The sequence below is a fragment of the Lagopus leucura genome, unplaced genomic scaffold (assembly GCF_019238085.1).
Source record: "Lagopus leucura isolate 7727_CA_CO unplaced genomic scaffold, USGS_WTPT01 Super-Scaffold_100012, whole genome shotgun sequence".
Classification (NCBI taxonomy): domain Eukaryota; kingdom Metazoa; phylum Chordata; class Aves; order Galliformes; family Phasianidae; genus Lagopus; species Lagopus leucura.
In genome coordinates this window covers 8,240,146-8,264,284 of record NW_024962267.1, presented here as the reverse complement: position 1 = coordinate 8,264,284, position 24,139 = coordinate 8,240,146, and the positions used below count along the sequence as shown (strand labels likewise).

Genomic DNA, 24,139 nt, shown 5'->3' with positions numbered 1-24,139 from the left:
GAGAGAGCAAGAGTTAGGAAGACCTGAGCTTTTATCTCCAGTGTAGGGGAACAGTTAGGGCTTGAACTGGTACACCTGGTGAAGGGCTGTGTCTGGCCCAGGGAGCACAGGCAGATTGTTTGCACCTGTGCTCCCCAGCTGACCAGAAGGGGGTGGGCACAGGGTACAGCCCCTTGGGCTCATATAAGAGCCAGCCTCTGAAGGGGAAGCATCTTTTAGACTTGGGCTGTTTCTGAAGAAGGATGCTATATAGCCAGAGAGCTTCTTCAGCACTTGGGTGAGTTCTGTTTCTTCTTCTATATAGGATTACTGGTCTCTCTGTAAGTACTTTACCTGATATTTCTGAGAACATATCAGAAACTATTTCACTTCTTTACAAATAAGGACCTGTTCTGTAAGGAAGGCATTAATGAAATGAGATTACTAGGTCATAGCCTTAGCTAATGATTGAACAGTAGCTATGAAGTTGTGACTAATTCAGGGAGCTCAGGTGTAGGTGATGTTCTTAAGTGAGCAGAAGAGGTAGAGCCTGGATCCATCTCTTGTTATCCTTATTTAAGAGCTAGCAGTTAAAGGTGTTACATATCTCTATCTCTGGAGGGAGGATATTCTTCTCTTGAGCTATTATTGATTGTTGGAAGGGGTGAGTAGCTTTTTTTCATTGTTGCTTTTTATTGTTTTGTAGTGCTTGTATCTCATTTGGAGGTGCTAACATTATTTTGTTTTATCATACATTGATCCTGAATCCTTAGTTGTAAGCCTTTGGTTGCTAATACTCCTTCTTGCTTAACTAAATCCTCTACAGCTTCTTTTAGAATGTAAACTGTCATTCACTACATAAGCATTTATGTATGGGGCATTTCTGCAATGTTTTGGTTGATACTCAAAAATTTATTCTCAAGAAGAATTTAGTAGAGTCTCTGTTCTTGGAGCTGTTCAAGAAATGCATAGGTATGATTCTGAGTGATGTGGTTAGTGGGTATGATGTGGTGGGGTGGGTTGGAGTTGTACTAGATAACATTATAGAATGGCTTGGTTTGGGTGAGATATCAAAGGCCACCTGATTCAAAACCATTTGCTGTGGGTAGAGTTGCTAGCCACTTGATGAAGTGCTAGATTGTGATCTTAGTGATCTTTCACATCTTTAATTACATGGAAATTCAGTGAAAAGGAATTGACTATGTAATAGTATGGTATTATCTGCTTTATGAAAAATACTTGGAGTTGAATGTCTCACCAAGAGCCTAGTTTGAGATCAGTTCTTGCACTTATGACTGCATTTTTTGCTTTCAGAATATCACTATAAAGTTTTCCTGTAAAATAATTAAGGACTGATCTGTGTTTGGTACTATATAATTCAGTAGAGGGAGAGTGAGAGTATGTATCTTTTCCTGCAGTGCCTAAGCATAGTTACTAGCATGAGTGGAAGAGCACTAATAAAAAAAACTGTAACATTATTTTTAGTGGTATGTTACACATACTTGGGTACTTACTACTAGCCATAATGCTCTGAGGTTGTTATGTGCCTTTTTTATCAAGAAGAACTCCTAAGAGTTTAGAGTTTAGCACTGCCCTCAGGACAGGATCTGCTGTGCTTTACCCCTAAATTGCTTCCAGAGGACATGCTACCTATTCTGACCACCATCTTGCAGGACTTCTGGAGTGAATACAGGGCATTCTCATTTGCCTTTTCCACAGTCATAAGGAGATAGATAGATCTTTGTGGTGTGCTTTGACATCTGTAGCTCCTCATCTTTTTGGAGTCTTTCTCCAGGATAAATTTAACTTTTTCCCTTTGAGGAATTCAGGCACAGGTGAAGCCAAATACAAACCCAATCTTTCTGAGATATTTCTCCATTTTTTAATTATTAATGTTTGTGAGCAATTACAACTTTATCCACATCCAGGAGAGATGTTGCAGCAGACCTTAGTGAAACAATAGACTCACCCTGATGAAAATGAAGTTCTGCTTCCCACTTAACTGGGCTGCTTGTGGGCAGCAAAATAGGCATTTCCCCCTCTGCTAGATTTGCAGTAGTATAGTTTACCCTGAGGAGGTCTAGGTAGTTACTGTTGATTGTATGGATAGTTCTTGTGTTCTGTGGGTGCTCTGAAGGGAGAGTGAAGTATTAGTGTTATAGCATGTTGATCTGTTCCTGTGACATGGTGAGCAGTTTCCTGGTCTGATTTCCAGAGGGTCTCATACAGCTAAGTTGCATACTGTAAAGTCATTAGTGTGGTTTTCTGGAGGTCTGTATTTTGGATTTGAGTTAAGTTCAGTCTTTTCTGTTGGTATAGACAGCTGGCAGACATTCAGTATTCTCTGACTTTATGAGTTCTTTATCATAGTGCAAATATAAGCAAAGTGAGGGAGGTCTGTGGAAAAAGGTGGGCTACAGTTTCATCCCTGTAGGTCTAGTATAATTCCTGGTGATTTCAGTGTACTTTTACTTTGTGGAGAACTGTCTAAGGATATGAAAGTCAAAGAATGGAAGAAATTTTAGAACAAGAGTTACCTGTGTGCTTTAAGATGTATTTGTGGATTGGTCTATTTGTGAAAGGTAATTACTAATTTTATTGGCTTTATATTGCTTTCTTTTTTGTAACTTGTTCCAATTGCTTCATGGACATTAATTAGTCAGGTTGGTGGTGCTATTTGTTTTTCATTGTCCTTCAGCAGCTGTCCTGTGATAAATCTGTTTACAATGGTGGTTTTTCCCCATACTTTGCTCATCACTTGTGGTTTTGAACCTTGTATCTCTTCAGTAGCTGTATGTTAGTGTCTCACTGTGCACTGAACTTGTTTAGTCAGCAAGTTAGATAAGTGTGGGTAAAAAAGGGTGTGGATTGAGAGAAGGCAATCTGAGAACAAGGAAAAGCTCAGTAATTGACCTGTCTGCAGCTTTGAACTGAATAATCTGTGAAGTGGAAGAAACAAACCAAATGAGAACACCTGTCTTATAGTAATGTTATTTTTAAGCTTCTTTCCTTTATGTGAAAATGGAGATGTGTATACTGACTTCCAGATTATCTGGAACTGGTCTTTACACTGTAAGCTGACAGCCTTGGAAGCTCTGTCTACTACCAAAATACTGTATAGAAGTAAGATTTGTGGATGCTGGTTCCTAGCACTCAGGCCCAATTAGCCCCAGACTGTGTTTGGGTTGGTTATTAAGAAGGAACAAACTGGCCCTGGCAAGACAGTTAGGCCTCTGAGATGGTGCTCTGCGGAGGGTAGCACACTATTGGCTTTCTATAAGTTTCTCTGCTTGAATTTATGCAAATTGAGTGCAGCTGTTCTGGGTAAGCTAGCAAATGTAATGTGTTTAATCTTCTGTCACCATATTCATGTTGTAACCCAGGTAGGTCAGGGTTTGTTCATTGTTTGCAAGATTTGGAAATGGGAAGGAATTTGTTTGTCCCTTAACAAATAAGCTGGTGTTTAAGGTTTTTAGTTGTTTAAGTGGTAGAGGCTGACCACAGCTAAAGCTGGGGAGTGATGATTGAGCTAATAGCATTAAGTCCCTCTAGCCCCTAGCTGTTCTGCTTTCACATATTCAGAGTTAAAACATTCATCACACTTAAATTCAGGAAGGAATTAACCCCGGGGTTGCCTGGGACTATGGCGAGTGTTTTTGTCCTCTGTACTTTGATCTCATTATCACAGGGGAACTGCAATATAATGAATCCCCTGCTGTAAAAGGCCTGGGCAGTAGCTTGATCTTTCCTGTTCTTTTTCTGTAGCATCAGCTCCTTTACCAGGGGCCTTAAAATTGCAGTTGTGCTGGGAGTTGTCTTATGTCAGGTACACCTTAAAGACTCTTTGTAGCTGAGTATTTAGTATGTGATTACAGGCTTATCTTCCACCAAAACTGACTTCTCACTTGAAGTAAACCATCTTAGTGTCTACTTTATTATTGCCAGTGCTCGGTGAAGCTGCCATACTTTCAAGACAAATCATTCTGCTTTAGTAAAGATATAACTTAACAAATTATTTCATTACGTTGCAGAGCTTAGTAGGTCTCAGTCTTCAGTGTAACTTCTGAAAGTGTTAAGTGTCAGTGAAATGTCACCATTTAAGAATGTGTAGCTATCTGAAGATCTGAGCTCTGTTTCCTCTCAGCTGACAGGGTGCCTGTTCAGAGAACACCAGCTATAGGAAGTTATGGCTTATGGATGCACTGTCAGATCTTGCAGGTTAACTTATCTTGGTTTGGAGAAGAACCCAAATGAAGTCAGAACTACAGTTGTTGCTGGAGGTGGGATTCCTGCAAAGTGTTAGCGTTGTGGCCTACCAGGAGCAGGGATGTTGCTTGCAGCACAAGGCCTCCTTGTGCATGGAGTGTGAAACCAAGGCTGTCCCCTGCCCTGGCCTTCACAAATCCTCCAAGGATTCTACTAGCCAGACTTCAGAAACAGAAGGGGCATAGAAACCTGAATGATGGCCAGTGTTGTAAAACTTGAAAGAAGAGTTTTAAAATCCTACAGTGTTGTGTAAACAGTGTGCTTTTAAAGTAGGAGTGAAATTTGTGGGGTCCCACTTGCACACTGAATGGGTTGTAGTCTGGGTAGCATAATGGGGTCTCTCTTCTAGTTTCTGACCCAAGACCTTAGGGAAAGCTGTTATTTCCCCCTGCTATGGAGGGGTCAGCGTGAGTTCATGTCTAGAAACAGTGTGAGGTCGTTGCTAAACAAGAGCACAGTGTAAGCTCTGATTGGGAAAACAGGAGCTGTGCAGTCCTGTACAGAACAGCTTGAGGTGGCAACAGGAACTGTTGGGCACTGGGACTGTTTTTTTTAATCAAGGTGAAGTGATTAAGTAATTGAAAGACTTGTTTTGATATCAGTAAAGATCTGAACAGTCATTGACAGAAATAACTGATCAGTAAATGTGTCAAGCACTGTAAATGCTTCACTCTGTCTTAAGTCATCTACTAATGTTACAGCTGTGAGATTGGTTTACAGTACCTCTGTGATAAAACTGTAGCTATGAATTTGGCACTGTGCATAGGAGAGCTATTATCCAGTGCTGGTAGTCAGAATGATTTCCCTTCTTCAGGCAGTAGTGGTGGACTATATGACTGGGACATTCACAGGTCATCCAGCAGCCACTTTTCACCTTGACTGAGTTGTTGCAGCTGAGGTGGGTGTGCAGGTCTGGCTCATTCAAAGCTCCATGGTGCACTTCTGTGCACCACATGATCATGCAACTCTGTGGCTGTCTCCTGCACTCAGTCTGGGAATCCTATAAATCTTCTGCTGTGTAGAATACAGAGAGAAGGGAGGCACAGTTCTACACCTGAACTGTGCTGAAGTTTTCACCTCTTTTAATGATACAGGACCAAGAGTGTTGTAACCAGAGTTAATAATTGAATGTTCTAGTCCTAACAGGCTGCTGTATTTTAGCAATGGTGAAACTGAGTTAGGGAAACTTAAACTTGTTACTTTCAGTAAGCAAAAGATTTAATTAAAGAACAGGTCAAGCAATATTTCTTCTTTAATAACAGGAATATGTGCAAGAGAAAATGCTTGAACTGCTGTGGCTGAGTTGCTTTATGTCACTTTAACATCTTTGTTCCCTGATTATATGCATATGGATTTCCAGTGTTAATGCTGTAAAAGTTTTCAGAGTATGCAAATTAAAACTGCCCTGGTTTTCAACAGCCTTCAGACCAAGTGTTGCTGTCAGTTTCTTTCAATAGCATGAGTGTTTGTATGAGATGGAAAATGATGTATTAAAAGAAAGTGTGGTAATGGCTGCTTACCTCCATCCACATTTCACTGCTGAGATTCTGTGTCAAAGGTACTTAAGAATTCACAGACCAAAAAGCCTAGTAGTTTGAGGATGGATATGTGTTGGTTATGGCAGAGGTGAGCCTTTTACAATCTGCACAGAAACATGCATTTCACTTGGGAAGTGCGTAGCCTTTCGGAGCTCAACTAAAAGTCAGTGAGGCAAAATGCAATGATCTCTTCACTTGAGACTTAGTTGCAATTGAATTAAAAAAAAAAAATTAGAACAAGCATTGTTAAGTTTTCAGTCTGATCTGATTGATCCCAAAATGCTCAAAATTATGTTCCTTCTGGGCCTAGTTTGATTGGTGCAGTAAGATTCTCTAACAATCTGCACATTGTGGTTTAGTTTTTAGACAGTACTGTGTGGACTCTGAAGTGTTCATCCAAGTTGTTCCTGACTCCCTGTGGATTTTCTCTTCCCAGGATCCTGTTTTGCAGAAGAGTGGTGTGCAATAGGAAGGGGCTTTGCATTCATCTCAAACTCTGGAGCCAAAACATCTTGTTAGTTGAGCACTGTCCATGTTCTGAGGAGTGTGGTTATTGCTTCTTCAGCTACCACTAGTATGTTATAACAGCTGCTTTTGAGATTGATTGCTTTTGCAGTGCAGGAGGACTTCTATGTAGGAATGGTTTACAAAGAGCAGTGAGTCTTCATGTAGAGAAAACACTATGAAGTTGAGCAATTGTAGTGTTTTCTATCATTGTAAAATAAGCTCGCATAAACCTGGAAGACTTGCTAGCAAAAACTTGGGTAGTTTCTGTGACTTCACCATGCTGCTCTCTAGCACTTTTTTTCTTCAGTTACTGTCTGCTTTGAGGCTCTCTGAGCATTTGCAAACAGAAGCAAGTAAGATCTCTTAGCAATCCCTAGTTTTCTAGAAGTGCAATGTGTTCTGTAGCAGGTGGAGAATTCTGAGGAGTTTTATTCACCCACAAGCATTAGGACAGAGCAGTCAAAAATCCAAATATGCTATTCCAGTGATCACTGAATGTCTATTAATTTTGCCAGAAGGAATGCCAGTGTTTAATCTACACATCACTGCTTAGCCATAGTTCTTGGTTGCAGTAATGGAATTAGACACTTTGTTGGAGCCTGGGACATGTGTTAATTGCCATCTGGGGACCTGGTCTGTTTTTGTTTATTTTAGTTGTGGTAAAAGCAGAGAAAACATTTTGGTTCTCTGCTCTAAGCAGTCAAATAGATACTGTTTGGACTGTTATTTTGCAAACCTGGTTTAGTATAGTAAGCCAAGTATGCTAGCACACCTATTACTTTTGTGATTCCTATAAATGCACAATGTTCAGCATTTGTGAGCAAGAGGAAATGTGCTTTTTCCTCATCTCATGCCTTGAACTGCACTGTTCATCCTCTTTCTCTCTGGAAAAATAGGTTTCTGTGCACCAGGTAATTGCAGCAGCTGATCAACCTGCTTTGCACTTTAAGGGAAGACAGGCAGAAGGACAGGGATAGTGTCCTGTGCACAAAAGGAAGATATTTTCTTCCTCATTGATGCTTGGGGAAAATTGGTAAGGCTCACTAACAGGCAATTAGTAATGGGTCATATGTGAGTATAAAGAATGGGTAAGTGGGGTCTCTGACATACAATGCTTATAATTCATGTCTCAACTTACTATTTCTCACTGCTTTTGGAGTTGCCTTTTTTTTTCCCAAAGACTCCACTAACTGAATGTTTAGGCCAATTTTGGGTAAAAGCCCAAAACTTAAAGCCCAGATAAAATGATTTAAAATCAAAGGTTAGTAGATGAAGTTGTAGTGTCCTAATAGTTCAGTGCTCTCTGTACCACTTTCTTTCCAAGTCTCAAGCACTTCAAGATCATTTTTGTAACTATGCCTAGAAATTGCTAAGGGAAAAAATACTTAGACCCTGCTACCCAAATGAGAGCTGGTATGTCAATAAGATGGGAGATCCCCTAACTGTGTTTTGTGATGGTTCTCACTCATTATTTCACAGAGCACCTGCTGGCACTGAATTCAGTGATGATTAATAGGCATACACGTAATTACCTGAATGATAATTATTGTTGTGATGGACTTTCCCAGCACAACAGGATGTCCTGTTTCTAATCCACTTTGGTATGCTTATTTAATTTCCTCTGCATGATGAATAGCCTGGCAGTTTTGGCTGAACCTCCTGCTGGAGCAGATCAGTGCAGCTTAGTTGGTAGAGTTGGTAGAGGCAGGGTGATTGACATCAGCAAGCATCTACATAGTTCCTGAAGTCAAGTTTGCAGGAAGATGCTGTGTAAAGATGGTGTGGTTTAAGGAGCAGGAAAAACAATTCCTAGAGGAATCTGAGTACAGATGGGATTGGAGTGGTAAGCATTGCTGTACTGGTGCTAGCACAGCAGATTGTTTGATTTTTTTGCATCTATTCTCCATTATGGTGCCTCCTTTTACTGAAAGCTGTCAAACTTGGAGGACCTGAACAATTTCTGGGATAGGTCTGTTCCTCTATCCCTACTCTGTGATTACATCCTGCTTAAGTCTGTTTGATGGTTCAATCCTTTCTCTTTTGTGAGAGCAGGAGATGAACTTTGCCTCCATTTCAGTATGTTATCACCTCTCCATCTCATGTGATGTTAGCTTTTGCCTTCTAATCTTTTATTGTGTACAGATTTTAACTCTGCCACATGCTAGGAGGAAATAATGATGAAAAATGTTTCAGTCTCTTCCTGATGTGTAATTACCTGCTGCATCCTTGAAGGCCAAAAAGATTTATGTTAAATATGGGAGCAATTCAAATGGCTGTAGTAGGTATTTGTCAGTCTCTGGACTATTTGCTGATAGTGTTTATCAGCTTGGGTCAGTTGAATCATAGCTTTTACTCTGAAAGTTTTGCTTTAAAAATTCAAGAGAAGCAAGCTGTGTTAAACTCAAGCTGCTCTCTGTCTGGAACTGGGAGGTTGTTAATGTTGTTAAATGCTGAAGCATAGCTAGTGTGCTATGGGGAAACTTTATTCCTTCCACTTAGAACTTTTCCTCTGACACTTTTTCTTGTTTGATACACCTCGACTTGTTTTATTCTGACTATGTCACAGAATATGCTAAGCTGGTTGTATGAATACTTTATAGCACCAGCAGGTGAGACTTCAGATCATGAGGAGCTACTGCACTCCAAAAATGAGCTATCATCTTCTATGTTTGGGAAACCCATTCAAGTGTGTAGAGACCTTGTCATCTTGATCCATCAGTTAACATGGCATGCACCTTTGTAAATCCATTTGTTTAAAAGCACTCTGTTTGCAATTGTGTGTTTTCTGCCTCCAATGAAAAGAATGATTGTGGATGTAGAGACAGCAGTGGAAGACTTGGGAGTCTTCTTTACAAGCTTCAGGCTAAAGAAGTGCTTTCTGTGCTGTTGTGAGAAAGAAAAAGACATGTCTTTTGGGGAAGGGAGCTGGAGGAGCGTTTTTATTGTCTGTGTAGTCTTATACTTTGTCTCCCCTCTGTTCTTGTTAAGGATCCAATTTTGAACCCTGGAATACCAGAGTTTGGACCTGAATCTCTGGAGTTCACCAATGACAGTGTGGGAGTGTGAGCATCTGACCAGCTCTGAGTGAAACCTAATTCTTCCATTACAAACCACTTAATTGCTGTTGTTCATAATAGTATCCTTATCAAATGACTGGCTGATGTGCATTCACTTCCAAACAGGCTTGATAGTCTCCTGGCCTCTGCAGTATATTCAGCCCTATTCTTTTGAGCTTTCTGAGTTGCTCAGACATTCCATCTTCATCTTACTGAATTTCCTTTGCTCACTGCTTTATGATGTTTGCTTGACTACAGTGGTATTGATAGACACCTACTATTACTGTAAATAATAGGACTTAAGTTATTTTAACTTTCTTTGTCTGGATGGGTCACTGACTTGAACTCAGCTGAACTGGTAATGGGCAGTGTGCATGTGCAGATAGAAATTTCATGCAAAGTTGTCATGAGTTCAGTTGCACCTGATTATTTCTAAATGTAATCCCTTCTGTCCCTTACATCAAGGTAGATCTTAACTGTACCCTTACATCATTTATGTTGATTGCTGCACAGATTGCACTGTAGAGTTCTTTGAACAATGGTTGCTCATGTGAGTCTCCATTAAATCTGGCCACAGCTGACTTTGGAGATGATAGCTCCTCCACTCCCAAAACTTAGGCCCAGACTGAGGCTTACTCTTTCCATGCAAAGCTACTGGAGCTCAGCAAGCTATAACTTGGTGGTATTGCTGCCCCATGGTCCCCCTGCCTGGCCCTGTGGGACTCAGGTGAAATATGCTCACTCTGCTTCTAGGTGTACCCTGCAGCTTTAGGGGTAGTCAGCATGGCAAATGGATGCAGGGAGAGCTTGAAAGGTTGAATCCAGTGGTCTTAGAAGGACAATAATTCATAGATTAGTATGCTTGCAGAAGTTCTGTGCCAAGACAAATAGGTGCACCATTTTGTGCAGTCAGCTGAGAAGATAACTGCTTCAGAGACCTGATGGACAAATGAGAACATGCTTTGGTAGTTTCTGCTCTGGCTGATAGGCCTACCCTTGCACAAGCTGCTTGCACAAGCAGTAGCCAAACTGCTGCAGTTCATAGCCCTTCATGTGCTGTGAGAGTGTGGAGGCTGTGATCTGCTGTATCATCCTGACAGGCAGCATGCAGCTGCTAGCTGTTCACGTGGCAGCTGCTAAAGTGTCTGGATGGGGGATAAGAAACTCAAGTATCTGGTAGTTGTTAGAATTATTATTACATCTTAGGCTAGGTTGTCTGTACTTATAAATCAGAAGTCTTTTGTATTGTAAATCCCACTAGGACATGACTTAAGCTCCCAAAGTATCTGTTTATCTTAGTAAAGCTGTTCGAGGCTTTGGAAATGATGGGGAGTAATAGGAGTCTCCATTACTTTGTTTTGATGAGAAAGGTGGGGGTGTGTGGGCAGGAGATAATCTGAGATGCACAGAAGCAGAATTTTGAGATTAGCTGAATTCCAGTTCTTTGACTCTTGGACTCTCAAAGATGTGTAAGTTGTCTTCCATTAATTACTACTTATGAAAACAGATTATGTAACTTAAACTGATTAGGTCTTTGTGAGATGAAGTACTCTTAGTTTCCAAATTCAACAAAGCATTTCAGTTCCTTTCAAAGAGGGGGAATGAGCCTAAGTCTGTGCTTAAACTTAACCAGCGTTTTTGGATGAACTATGAACAGATCTGGAGATTCTGGTAACAATGCCTTATTTTCACCTTCAGAAAACTTTAACATTGATGCCTCTTGGCCATCAAGGAAGTGTTCCTGAGTCCACCAGAGACAGGATTTGGGCAAGTGCACAGCACCATGAGATAAACAAACTTAATATACTCCCTCTACTTGTATAACAGCAGGATATAAGTTGATGGGGGAGGACAAGGGAACACCATCGGGAAAACTGCATGAGTAGTTGGAGAACATGCAGTAAAATCCTCTGCAGTATTTGTTGTGTACTGAGAAGGGTGTCTTCTGAAAGCACCCTGGATTGGAAATTCCTAGATCCTTTGATCCTTGTCCTCGGTGAGTACGACAACAAAAATATGCACATAAGAAGGATGTAAAGAAGATTCACCTGCTTATGCCAGGAATTAGGAGGAAAGAAGGCTGGGAAAATGTCCCTGAGTGACATCTAGTGGTGCTTCTAGTTCATGCAGTGAGGAAGCTGGACGAGGAAAGGTTATGGCCAAGGCTGTTTTGGTGCATGAAATTGTGAGCTGGAGTCCTTTCTGGATGTTAGATGGCAGTCCATCACTAACATTAAAGCCAAGCATGTCACATATTTTAAGTGATAGCAAAGCAATGTTGAAGTCTAAGTTGTACTGAGCCTGGAAAGACAGAAGTACCTTGTGCTTTGTGCTATGTTTAACAGAGGGAATTAAAAACATTGAACAGGAAGACATTCTTGGCTCATCTGGGAAATATTACGCACAGACATTAGCTTGTGTGAAATTCCCTTAGCCACAACAAAGTTTCTCACTTACATGGGGTCTAATTCAGCAACTTAAAATTGCACAGTGCTGCTATCCATGCAGGGAGTCCTAGGAATGATGGGTGTGGGACTTCTGTGAAATAGAGGGAATGGTGAATACAGGAAGGCTACATGTTTTGGCAGGGGAAAAATGCACATGCCAGAGAGATGGGTGGAAGTTTTTAGGTTTTTAAAAAGAGGTTCTTTACAAGTATCATCAAAGCTAATGTTTGACAGTGTGTAGAGAACTCCACACATCTCCCTTGCAGAACTGGCTGCATGTTGGTACTATAGACATCCTGGCAGTGGTTGGGACTTAACATCTGGAGGTCCCTTCCAACCCCTATAATTCTGTAATAGATCCCCAAGGAGATACCTGCTGGACACTCCTTAATCAAAGAGTGAGACAGCTGTATGAACTAGGGGACCCTAACAGACAGAAGCTGCAAAACATGGGAGGAACTCTGCGATGCCCTGCTCACTCTTCCTGATGTAGAGCAAGTTGTAGGCTGGAATGACTTTAGTGTCACATATGCACTCAGGACATCTCACGCTGCAGACTGCATGTAAGCTATACAAGAAAATGAAAAGCATCACAAGGGGTGTCTGTTTTTCCTCAAAAGACAGTGCACAGTTCTGGAAGTGTTGGTAAAGAGTTCAGTGATGCATCAGTCCTGAGCATCAGCTAGCAGGTTGCCTGCGTTCTCATCATGGTGATGTCTATTTTTTCATATAATGTGATCTATTAATCTGCTGCTGGTTCTGAGTTCATTGACACACAGCTTGCCTTCTGTGTGGGTATTAACCATACTGTGTAATACCCATACTGTGTGGGTATTAACTTGATCTATGGGGTGTGAATGCAGTTAGCTGTAGATTACTGAACAGACTGAAAAAAGGTCATGCTGGAAGAGAGAAGGGCTGGCCTGACAGAGCAGCTGATGCTAGGCCCACAAATTTACTGTAAAATCAATCTACATCCTTCACTTTCCTGCTCCAAAAAACACAGACTAATGGCTTTCCTAGTAAGCTGTCTGTGTTGCTGGGTATTGTTCCCATATTCTCTCTCTCTCATACATGCATTCAAATTATGCGCTACCTCACTCAAGAAATTATGCGTTACCTGCATCAACTCTTGTAGTAGCTGTCAGAATCTGGGTTTGGAGCTTCTCTGACTTTGCTTACCTATGAGAAGCTTTTCTCTCTTGATGTGGCTGTTCTTTTCTTGCCTCTGCCAGTGAGTAGGAAATTAGGCTGTGGCTTCATGCAGGACTGTAGCTTTCACTTGTTGCTTAGAAGCAAAGCTACTGAGCTGGGTGAAATTAAAAGGAAAATAAATGCTACAGAGAGAAGGTTAATGCTGCACCTTAAGGTTGAACTATCAGCCTCAACTAAATTATCCTTTTACTGTGTAAGGCATTAAGTTTCACTTTTGAGTGGCTAGTTGTAAATGTAGATGACTTGTTGACAAGGGAGGCTGAGACTGTTCATCTTCTTTCTGACAGATCCAATTGCTTGTAAAGGTGCTATCCGTATTCAGTAGATGTAGGTTTATAGAGCAGTGAAAAAATAGACTGTTACTTCCCTAAAGCCTGTCTGGGGTTTCATCTGCAGTATGTGTGGCACGAAGCTTTATAGCAAACAAGGATCCTATCTCTTGCTGTTTCATTAATGTTGTATTTTCACATGCAGTATTAGGAAGAATTCTAACAGCCAGGAAATCCCAATACAACCTACTGATTCTTCACTGTTGTGTTTCCAATGGACATGGTATGTATCTTGCACAAGATGAATGATAGTAGCCTGTATGTCAGCACAACTAATGGGGCAGCAAGAGCCTTTTGGATTTTGTTGATTAGAAAGGCTTGCAGTCTGCAGTTCTGAGTGCTCTAATGGAATACGCAATCCCTTCCTCTTGGGAATGCATTTCTTGTGTTAATAGCCGCTTACGTATTAAACAACAGCATTGGGTTTATGAGATATAACCATAATGTTGTCTCACCTTGTGGCAGCCTAAGAAAAATGCAGTTACAAAAGCAAAGGCATTACCAGGAGACATTGGTGTCTTCCAGGAGAAGGCCTACTGGCCATTTACAGAACTTGTGCTGTACTTTCTCTTCCTCCTTTCAATGCATTGCTCTCTTCCAAAAGCCCAAGCTTTAGAGATGTGCCTAGGCAGATGCAAGAGGTAGTGGACGTGGTTCTTCAACCTGCTGTGTCTTTGCTGTAGCTGTGGAAAGCCAGGCAGGTAGCTGCTGGAGGTTTGAATATGGACTCTAAGTAGCATTAGATTTTCCTGGCCATTTTTGTAATTTCTATCTCCCTTGTTGGCGAAAGAGGCACTAAGCTTGATGCTTCTCCACCATTTAGTCCAGCTGTGGGGCTTGTAATCAAGATAGATTTGGTTTCTGAGGGCTTGCATAGTTAATCCCATTCCCAGCAGAGTTGCTATTTGCTCTTCTTCAAAATTGCAATCCTACCTGCCTTTCCTTATGTTACACCTATCCAAGGCTTATCTGCTGGTTTGCCCAGAGTCGTGTGCAAAATAACATTTCTGAAGTGAACATAACCAGGCCAGACTGACCTTGGGTCCCACTAGCCAAACTCCTTTTCTATTATGTGGCAAGAGTAAAGGGGATGAAAAAAAAAACCTTCCTGAAATGAGGCTATTCCCTAGTTCTGAGGTGAGCTGACCTCTGGTGTTTCCCTGAAAGCAGGAAATGCCTTTGTATCATCGTAGGGCAGGGAGAGTAATGCTGCTGTGCTTGTGTTCTTACAGAAAAGCAAACAAAAACAAAGAAAGAAGCTACTACTAGTGCATACTTGGGTAAAAGTTCAAATAGTTGCAGCAGTGAGCATCAAGCTGTCTTGGTTATCTCCCCATTCTCCATTGACTTGCAGCATAGGTCCTACTTGAGCAAAAGGTATTGCTGTCTTGGCTGTTACTGCCAGTAACATCTCTAATCACATCTTGAAACCTCAGTAATTGCCATCTGCATTGTCACGTAGCAAAGAACTCCACTGTTTAAATAAGGCTGTGTAGAAAAGGGTCTGTTTCTGATCTGTCCACTGCTAATGTAATTTGCTGTGCTGTGTGCTTTATGAACTTCATAAAATCATGCTTAGGCTCTGCAATTGTGCAGTTTATCATGCATGGAACATAAATATCTCTATGCTATAGCATATGCAGTGCCAATGATTCCTTGAACAAGAAATAAAGGAATATGCAAGTCTGCATATGGGTACCGTTGCAGGACTGATTTTTCTGGGCCGGTATTACTAGATAGAAGGGATAAAATCATTTATTCAATCCCCCGATTAAATGTATTAATGAGCACCACCTGAAGTAGCAATAGGAGGAGGAGCTCAGAAATGCTGTCCCTCCCATTTGGCCTTCCCAGCCAGACGTGGCAGCGCGGAGGCACATTTTTACCAGTCTCGTTTCTACTGCACGTTGGCCCCGCATCTCCACTGCGAGCTGTTCTTTGAACTGTTTGCTTTATTTTCTTCCTTTACGCTGCTTCCTTACGATATTTAACATCTGCACATGCGCTGTCAGCTTCTTGAAGATAAACTCGAAGGTGTTTGGATAGAAATGCACTCATGGACTGAAATGTAAATTATTGAGGGGAAACAAGAACCCCTTTTGAAGAGCTGAGCGGGAAGGAAAGCAGCAGTCCCGCAGCCCGGCTCTTTGGGCTCTCTGCGCATCCTCGCCTCCCCTGCGCCCGCCCTGCCCGCCGCCGGGGCGGAGCGAGGAGAGGGGCGGGCGGGCTGCAGCCCTGTTTGAATTCAAACGTACACGGCGGGTGGGGCTGCCGTTCCTCCGTCTGTCGTTCCTCGGGCGCGACAAGGGCTGCCGTCCCGCGGGGAGGGGAGGTGAGGGAAGGTCTTCGCTGGAGGCCGCCGGCCTTGGGGGGTTCGGCGGTGGGCTCGGGGTGCCGTAACGGCCCGCGGAGGTCAGCGCGGAGTGCTGCGGTGTCGCCCTGCCGGCGGGGCCCGGAGCGGGGCGGCAGCTCGGCTCGGGGAAAGTAAAGCTGACCGTGCCCACTGTCCTTCTCTCCAGCGATGGCGTGTCGGAAGGCCTCCGAAGCTTCCTTCAGCCTGAGCGATGTACGAGAGCGGATGCGGGAGAAGAAAAATGGTGTTCTGAGGACCGCCAAGTTGAATGCCTCACTTGCGTCAAAAATCAGAACGAAGATCATCAGTGAGTGTTTTGTCTTGCAGTGTGTTTGGGGGGGGGGGGGGGGCGGCTTGACTCTTAGCGAGAGTTTTTGTAGTTAACAACACCTTACCAGCCTTTGGGCTTTTAGAGAATTTGATACCCCTGCAAATGAGGCTCAGATGCCCGCTGAGGTGTTCGAATGTGTCTGAGGGATGTGTGACTGGCAAGTGAAACCGTGGAGGAGCAGCTGGCTCCTTCAGAGCAGCACTGGGGCAGTTTCAGGCTACTGGAGAGTGTCTGTGGTGGCACTGGACGAGTCTCTCTGGGCACACGAGTCCTCAGGGTCTGTATTAGCATCCAGTCAACAGCAGTAAAAGGAGGAGGTGTTTTAATGCTTATACTTGCCATTGTAGAAGCCAGTCCAACGGCATTTGTAGGGGATGTGTTAGAGAAATAGTGCATAAAATCAAATATTACTCGTACTCGCATTTATTTATCATAAAATTGGGGAAGATGGGTTGAAATCTGCTGAAGGTATAGAGGGAAATGTAGGTGTCTCTCCATTTTGGGTGGAAATGAGGACTGAGAGCTGTAGTTGATTTTCTTGATCAGAAGCATGCCTGCCTGTAGTCAGCTCCCAAGCCATTCTGTCATTCATTAGGAATTGAAAGATAGGTTACTGGCTGAGCATGACCCTCTGAAAATGGAGATGTCTGCATCTAAAGTGTTTCAGTTATTATGAAAAGTCTTCTTTGCTGCTTTCTGGAGAATTCCATACCTACCAACATATGGGAATGAATTACACTGCTGTGTTTGCATAGAGGGCTGTTGAGTTGTAAGTATGTGAGCCTGAGGGAAGGCTAATCTAGGAAGACAGGCAAATATGACAAGGGAGGAGAAAGGCATGGATGAAACCTTGAATGCTGATTCAGTGTGGTGATTCTCTTGCTTACAGACAACTCCTCCATTATTAAAGTTTCCCTAAAGCACAACAATAAAGCACTGGCACTGGCCCTCAATGCAGAGAAAGCTAATGCACAGCGGCTTGCCAAGGAGAAGGTCATCTTGCAAATGGAGTTGGAGCAGTGTCACTTCCAGAACGCTTTTCTGCGGAACAAGCTCTGCTTTCTGGTATGGCATTAATGGAGTTGTCAGAAGGTGGGCAGCACTAGCTCCTCTGCCTTGGGAGAGGTGCATGAGCTGTCACTGATTGTCCATATCTTCTGCATCTGACATGAGTCTCCATTTACATGTATATCTTTGCTTTAAGCTATGTTCTCCCCAGAGGAGCTATGCTTTCTTATGGTTGCCAGTATCCTTGTTGGAGCAGTTGTTTTGATTTTAATACCCTTGTTGTTTCTCTGTTTCCTCAACATAGAGTAACGTCTTGAAGGAACTTGAAAATCTTGTGGAGTCAGTTAAGATGGCTCGGCTTTCTGAGGTAAGCAGTGGGGAGTGTGATCATGCTGTTGGTTGTACTGGAAAGGAGGCTGTGTTTGTCTCCTGCTAAATTCAGTGTTGAACACATTTGCCATTTAGCTTGCTTGGAATGTTATGGCTGCTTCCTCATTTTTAACCTGGTGCTAACGTCACTTGAAGTTCATATGGAATCTTCCCACTTCCTAGTCTCAGATTATCTAAACTAATTTAAGTTCATCCTTCAGCCTGTGGAGGCAGAATGTGATTCTGCTGCGACTCATTGTGCGTAGTTTGCACAGTAAATGATTTCTAGTAGACCAGGAAGTTGCAGGCTTAGGCCCTGTCCAATATAGCTAATGTTCTCTTAAGAGACAGATAAACTGCCTTCTCCAGTGGGAGGACAGGACCTCTGGTTGTGCAGTTTTAAATGGCGGAGGGTCACTGGCAGTATTTGACACTTTCCTGGTTGGATCTGAGCTGCTACTGTCTGTGTGCAGGCATTTGCACAGGTGACTGCAAGAAATTTTAACTCCCTTTCTGTTTATCTGCTCTCCAGTATCGTCCAAGTCATCTGTCCCTGTCTAATGGCCAGAAGACCAGCATGACTGAAGATAGCTGGGCTGATGATATTTCAGATGGTCATCTTCTGAGGTTGGCCTTTAAGTCAGATGCTGAAATGACTTTTATGTGTTTTATGTGTGTGTTCAGTTGTTTGTATCTTGTGACTTGTCTTTCCAAAACATTCCTGTTTGCTATTTTCCTTTAACCTGTCTTTCTGCTGCCATTTCTCATCTTATTTGTCCTAGTGCCAAGTCTTTTTTTTTACGTGAGCTTGCCCTTTTCTCTCCTCTCCTTTGAAAACACATCACTTTCAGATAAGTTTTTTCTTTTTGTTTGGAGAGTGCTCTAAGATTTCCTTTCCGGCCCATTTTGTCTCTGACAATGCAGATGGTAGATCCTTTGGAGGAAGGGCCCTGTCCTTTGAATTTACTGTTGTGATGGTTTAATTGTAGCTGTTGTAAACAGTTAGATCCTATTTCTACTAATGATGTACTCTTATAATCCTCTTCTATGAGAATACTTAAGCATGTGTTTAGCTACAGGGAAGAAGGCAGTACTTCCTTGTTGCCTCTGTATTTTTTTCCTGCTTCTGCATATGTAGAGGTGCACTCTCCTTATGAATTGTACTTGCACATAGAGTAAAAAAGCTATTCTGGTCAGATGGTGTGTGTTCTTCAGCATCTGAAGGTTTCTGAAATGTACTGTAGCACATTGGCTTTTGAGAGATGAAAGCTGTGTTGTGTTTGATTCCTTAGTGTCTTGCAAGTGTGGAACGTGCTCCGTTGCTGTTATTCTTTCTCATTAGCACTGCAGCAATGCCACTGAGGGTGCCCATTTCAAAGCCTACAGATTGTAGACAAAGTGGCAGCTCCACGGCAGTACGGAAGTCCTCATTAGATCTTCAGAGATGTGCTCCTGATAAGCCCCTGGAAACTTTGTCTGTTTCTGAAGATGCTTTGCCACCACAGTTGGCTGGGAAACTTCAGTCCCACCAGAAAGAAAATGGGAAGAACCGGAGTGAAAGAATGGAAGCGCAAGAGGCTTTTCTTGACTCATGCCTCTTCAGAGGTAAGTGCATCTTTACTGGTTGTTGGTATGATTTGGCATGTATGTAGAGCCATAGCTCCCCTTAGCTTGTAGCTATTAGCTCCTGTGTTTCTAAAGTTATTATATTAGGGCTGGTTAAAGGATCTTGCTTTGGGCTGCCTTTGTTCTGACCAAAGCTGAGCAATTCAGTTACGATGAGTTTGTGGAGTCTGTGGAACAAAAATCATGCTTTTTCTGTCTTCTGGTTTTGTGGTAGGATTGCAGTGCATATTTTGTAGTGGTACTGAAAAAAACTGACTTTTTGCCTGCTATGTGTCTGAGTCTTAAGAATGAATGTTGTCTTTCTAACAGAGTCCTTGTGTGCCACTCAACAAAATCTCAACAGTTTGTCAGCACTTGCCTGGGAAAGTTGTCCACTTCCATATGAAGATGAAATGGTGAAGCACTTCTGTGATCGTCTCTCACAAGGGCACGTTACGCAGAGGAGAAAACGTTCCACTTGGTTTGCAACAAGCGCTCAGTCTTCAGGTGTGGATATCACCCCACATGTCAGTTCAACTCGGGCAACCTGGTGTGGTATTGTGAAGGATAGCAGCAGTTTCAGTGAAAGCAACACACAACCACAGCTAAAATCTCCCAGCTCACTGACTTTACCTACTGAAGCAACTGTTACTCCCAACAGAAGATCTTCAATTAAAGAAGCTTTTTGTGATCAGCCACAGGCTGAAGAACCTAGGTGTAGCACTGAAGTAGATTCCAGCTCCGGTGAGGTCATGGAGTTTGTTCCTGTAAAGATTAAAAGTAAAGTTAACTGTAAAACCGATGAGAAAAAGGCTGCTAAAAAAGCAAGTGCAGGAAGAAAGAAAACAAATATGATTAAAACCAGTGCAAAAAATGGTCCTGATATACCTCAAAGTGAAGAGAATACCCAAAATGCAAAGAAGCCCATTTCATCAGAAGTTGCAGCGTGGCCTAGTGGGTCAGAGGCTTCTGATCTGGAGCAGAAGGCTTGTGTTGGAGCTTTGGACTTGAAGAACAGAGGCTCTGGTGTGGTGCAAAGTTCGCATTCTCCTAATAATGTCAGAATCAGAAGAACTTACATGGTGAACAAGCCACAGCTGAATAGTCTTGAAAGTGGTGACTTAGTGCAAGTTGAGAGAGATGGAATAGTTGAGATCCAAAGCATGGAGAGCAGCTTGTTAAAAAGCCCAGTTCATACTGTCTCAAGTCATGAAGTTCCCTCAGATGATTGCAGTCTGCAAAACTCATTTTTGTTGAGGGGTGGGACTTCAAGTGCATGTGCTTTACAGGAAGACTCATCAAATGTGACCACAAAGAGTATCAGACAGAAAACCAATAGAAAAACTAGAGTAATTAGTCAAATAAATGACTTTGAGGAGAATTTGCCGAGCAGCATGGAAAAAATACCTGAGGCCAGAGCTGAAGAGCAATGTAAAAACAGCCAGATAAGGAGGAGGAAGACAGTCACGAAAAGCAGTTGTCAGAAAAATGAAGGCAATTTTGACCCATTTATAGATGTTCAAGGAATAGCTGAAGATGGCACAAGAGATTCACTAGTTAAATGTAGAAAAAGGACTTATTTTGTCTGTCCTTTGGATCTTACAGGAAACTTGGGTTCTGTCCAGACAGATTTTGAAAAGGATGAAATGGTGCCATCTAAGTGTATTCCAGGGAGCAAAGGTAGCAAAATTCCCAGAGTTCAGAGGAAGGGAGCTGCTCAGAACAATAAAAAACAAACAGGGGATCCTCTAGAAAAGGAGCAAACTAAGGTTCTCAACACTGGTTCTTTGGAAGAAGAAAGCAATTGCAAACCAAAGCCTCGGAGGAAGAGGAAAACCTCCGTTCCTCCAAAGACCAGTTCTGTAGACAAACAGAGTGATGATGCCGGTGTCCTCCATGAAGGTTCTACAGAACTTGTGTCTAAGCAAACTGTATTACTTGAGAAATCTTCTTGCCCTACCAATCTGCTGTCTGAGCTGGGTGCCTCCCTGGAAGAGCAGATAGCTGACATTTCACTTCCAAATAATCTTACGGACCTGTCGCAGAGCCTTGAGTCCTCCTCTGTGGTCTGTTCTACAGACTTGCCTGTCAGCTGTGGGCTTACAGGTCTACCAGTTTCCAAAAACTCAGAGACCAAAGGCGAAAGAACTCCAGAAAAATCTTCTCTTTGTCCAGAAAGCTCTCTGCTATTTAAAGAAAGGAGGGCAGAAGAAGCATCTAAGGAAAAAAACAAGGTTGTGTCAAGTTTTAAACGTTGTTCCCAGAGTTCATCTCCACAGGAACCTGGTAGGTGGCAGAATGGGGAGGGGACCTGTATTTGGGGGTAAATACTGCAATAAAGATTGCAGACAATGCATGCATTTCTGTTCCTCTTCTGGGTTTGAAAGATCAGCGTGCATTTACTCTTCCATTTAAACTGACCAGTCACTCCTGTGACTGCATTTGTATGTAGTATACTAGCATTCCTTTAAGAATTTCAAGATTGCAGTTACATGCATGAACTTTGGGAAAGCACTGAAAGCATGTCCTGTGAGTCCCTTCTTTTCCCGCTTTGTTGTCCATGGGATGTGCTTGTCTATTGAGAAAACTTGTCTCAAACAGCTGAAAGGTGTAACCTGATGTTAGCTCTGCCTGTGGTCAGCACTACTGGGGCATTGTTTTGTTTTTCAAAGGATTTGCAGGGTGTATTCTGTGGCTCTAGCAGTAGTTCAGCAGTTAAGCTGATTTTTGCCACAGTAAACCTGGCAGGATCCTGCATTATGGGAAGCCTCCTAGGTTGTCTGGGTATCTTAAGCTTGCTTTCTACAGGCTGTCAACTTGATACCAGAGCTTTCAACTCCCATTTTTGCAGAAAGAGGCTACTACATTTGAGCCAATGATATTTATAATATTAAAGATCTGTATTTTTTCAGAGAGAAGCCTAATTTGATTAATGAGCTCACTTGTGAGGAACAAGTGTAGGATTTTGGAACAAAAATGGTCTCCTGAGTTTAGAGGTGGTGTGATTGGATTCAGGCTTAGGCAGAGTTCAGAGAATCCTGGTGATGCAGACATCTGGAAGCTGTATTTCTAAAGATATTTGGAAATTACTGTGATCAGCTCTGTGAATGTGTCTCTTTAGAAATCAGGCCACTACAGGACTTGACCAATGCCAGGACTTCATCTCTTGTCCCATGCTTGGAAGAAGTATCAGAACGTGCATCTAGACGGAGACCAGACCCAGCCTGCTACAGAGAACCAAGTCTCAAGTGGTGGGGATTTAAACTATTCATTCCATGACTTTTCCTATGCTGGAACTCCTGCTCTGCTCTCACATACTTGCTGTCCAGGGCTAAATCCTCTGTTTTGTTGGTCTTTCAGTCCCTCCTACCCTTGGTGTTTCTGTGAGTCCCTCTTTACCACAGTGCAGTTAAGCATAACTTATGTGTTAGTCTATGTGCGTGTGTAGGCTTCTTTTACCTGTCAAAGATGTTATTTCCTTCACTGAACAAATGCATCTCTTAGCAAGTCTGCATATGTGGTACCCTTGTGCTAATAAGGGATTAATATGAGGATAAAATACAGGACATGGGAGCTGGGAGAAACGAGTGAGAAAATATAGAGGCCTTGCAGGCACCAAGGTCAGTGAAGAAGGAGGGGGAGGAGGTTTGCCTGCAGCTAGTGGAGAGGCCCATGGTAGAGTCTCCTGCAGCCCATGGGATACTGTGCTGGAGCAGATACCTGTTCAGCAGCCCATGGCAGAGCAGGTGGATGTGGCTTGAAGGAGGTTGCAGCTCACAGAGGGAGCCTGCACAGGAGCAAATGCTTGGCGAGGGCTGCAGCCTGTGAGGAGCGCTCATAGAGGAGCAGCTGTCTGTTGCATCTGTGCTGGAGCAATTTGTTTAAAAAAAAAAAAAAAATTTACACTCTATGTTATGTTGGAGCAGTTCTTGAAGAGCTGCAGCCTGTGGGGAGTCCACATAGGATTGGTATGGGAAGGACAGCATCCCATAGGAGAGGCTCTGTGTTGGAGTAGGAGGAGTGATTGAAAGTGGAGACAGTGTTGGACTAACCACAGCCCCATTCCCCTGTGCTCCTCAGAGTAAATAAATAGATATGGGGGGGTAGAGAGACAGGAAAGATGTCTTTTTTGTATGAGTACTTGCTGCTTTAATCTGTTAGTAGCACTAAATTGCCTTCATCTCCTTCACGCTGTTTGTTTTTGCCTGTGACTGTAATTGGTGAATGCTCCCCTGTCCTTAACTCATGAGCTTTTCCTCCTCATGTTTTCTCCCCTGTGCTGTTGGGGTGGCAGTGAGAGGGCAGTATGGTAGAGCTTAGCTAGCCACTGATGTGAAAACAGCGAACCCTATGAACAGGTTGGTTCTGTATCTGCTTTTTCTAGTGGATTTGAATACCAAAACAACTAGCTGCATTTTTTTCACAAAGCAGCTGCTGGTTCAGTATGGACAGTGGCTACTGTACTTTACAGTTAACTCTGTATTGTACATTTAGCTGCTAAATAATGTCTTCTATTTAATTGATTTTATTAAAATCTCTGTGCTGCTAGGAGTGATACTATGTTTTTCAGTATCACTGTTTGAACTAGTGAGAAATTGGTTATTATATATAATGAGTTAGAAAGTACTCCTTGTACTGCTCTTCGTACAGCTGCTGCTGTACTGTGTAAGGAATTAACTTTTACTACTGAGTCATCTTATAGTGGAAGCATTTCAGTAAATCTGTGAACTTTAGAGACTGAAATCATGTATATACAAGAAATCTCTTGGTGCTTTAATCTAATGCTTCTGATTCCACAGCAAACTGAGGCGGGGTGACCCATTTACAAACAAAGAGTTTCTCCACTCCCCTGTTTACAAAACCAAAAAGAAGAGAAGGCCCAAAACCAAGGAACTGACCAAGAATATCAAAGAAGAACAAGATCCTGTAGGATGTTCCAGTGCCAACGCAAGCAAACTAACATCAATGGGAGACAAGAAGCAAGAAGTGATGCAGTAGTTGAACATGTAGCCTGTAATTTCCTGCTTCTGTGTCTTTACTAGGATGTCTCTAATGTTCTGTATAGATTTTTTTAAGTGTAAATAAAGTCTCATAGATAATAAAAAAACAAAACATTGTGACATCTATTCCCTGACC

At 42.5% G+C, this 24,139-nt stretch overlaps 1 protein-coding gene across 1 annotated transcript; it reads left to right on the top strand.

The window, feature by feature from the left end:
• Window positions 1-85: 85 nt before the first annotated feature.
• LOC122181783 (shugoshin 1-like) lies at window positions 86-24,115 on the top strand. Its single transcript, XM_042874500.1, has 9 exons — window positions 86-277; window positions 15,857-15,997; window positions 16,911-17,086; window positions 17,334-17,396; window positions 17,931-18,025; window positions 18,741-19,003; window positions 19,334-21,289; window positions 22,125-22,254; window positions 23,803-24,115. Exons 2-9 carry the CDS (start codon window positions 15,859-15,861, stop codon window positions 23,999-24,001), a joined length of 3,021 nt encoding a protein of 1,006 aa, XP_042730434.1. The 5' UTR covers window positions 86-277; window positions 15,857-15,858; the 3' UTR covers window positions 24,002-24,115.
• Window positions 24,116-24,139: the final 24 nt, after the last annotated feature.

Bases quoted from the DNA above. Each gene is read 5' to 3' on its own strand.
- LOC122181783 (XM_042874500.1), top strand. From the start codon at position 15,859: ATGGCGTGTCGGAAGGCCTCCGAAGCTTCCTTCAGCCTGAGCGATGTA. The intron at 17,087-17,333 runs GTATGGCATTAA...TCCTCAACATAG, and splicing joins GGAACAAGCTCTGCTTTCTG to AGTAACGTCTTGAAGGAACT. The intron at 19,004-19,333 runs GTAAGTGCATCT...TCTTTCTAACAG, and splicing joins TGACTCATGCCTCTTCAGAG to AGTCCTTGTGTGCCACTCAA.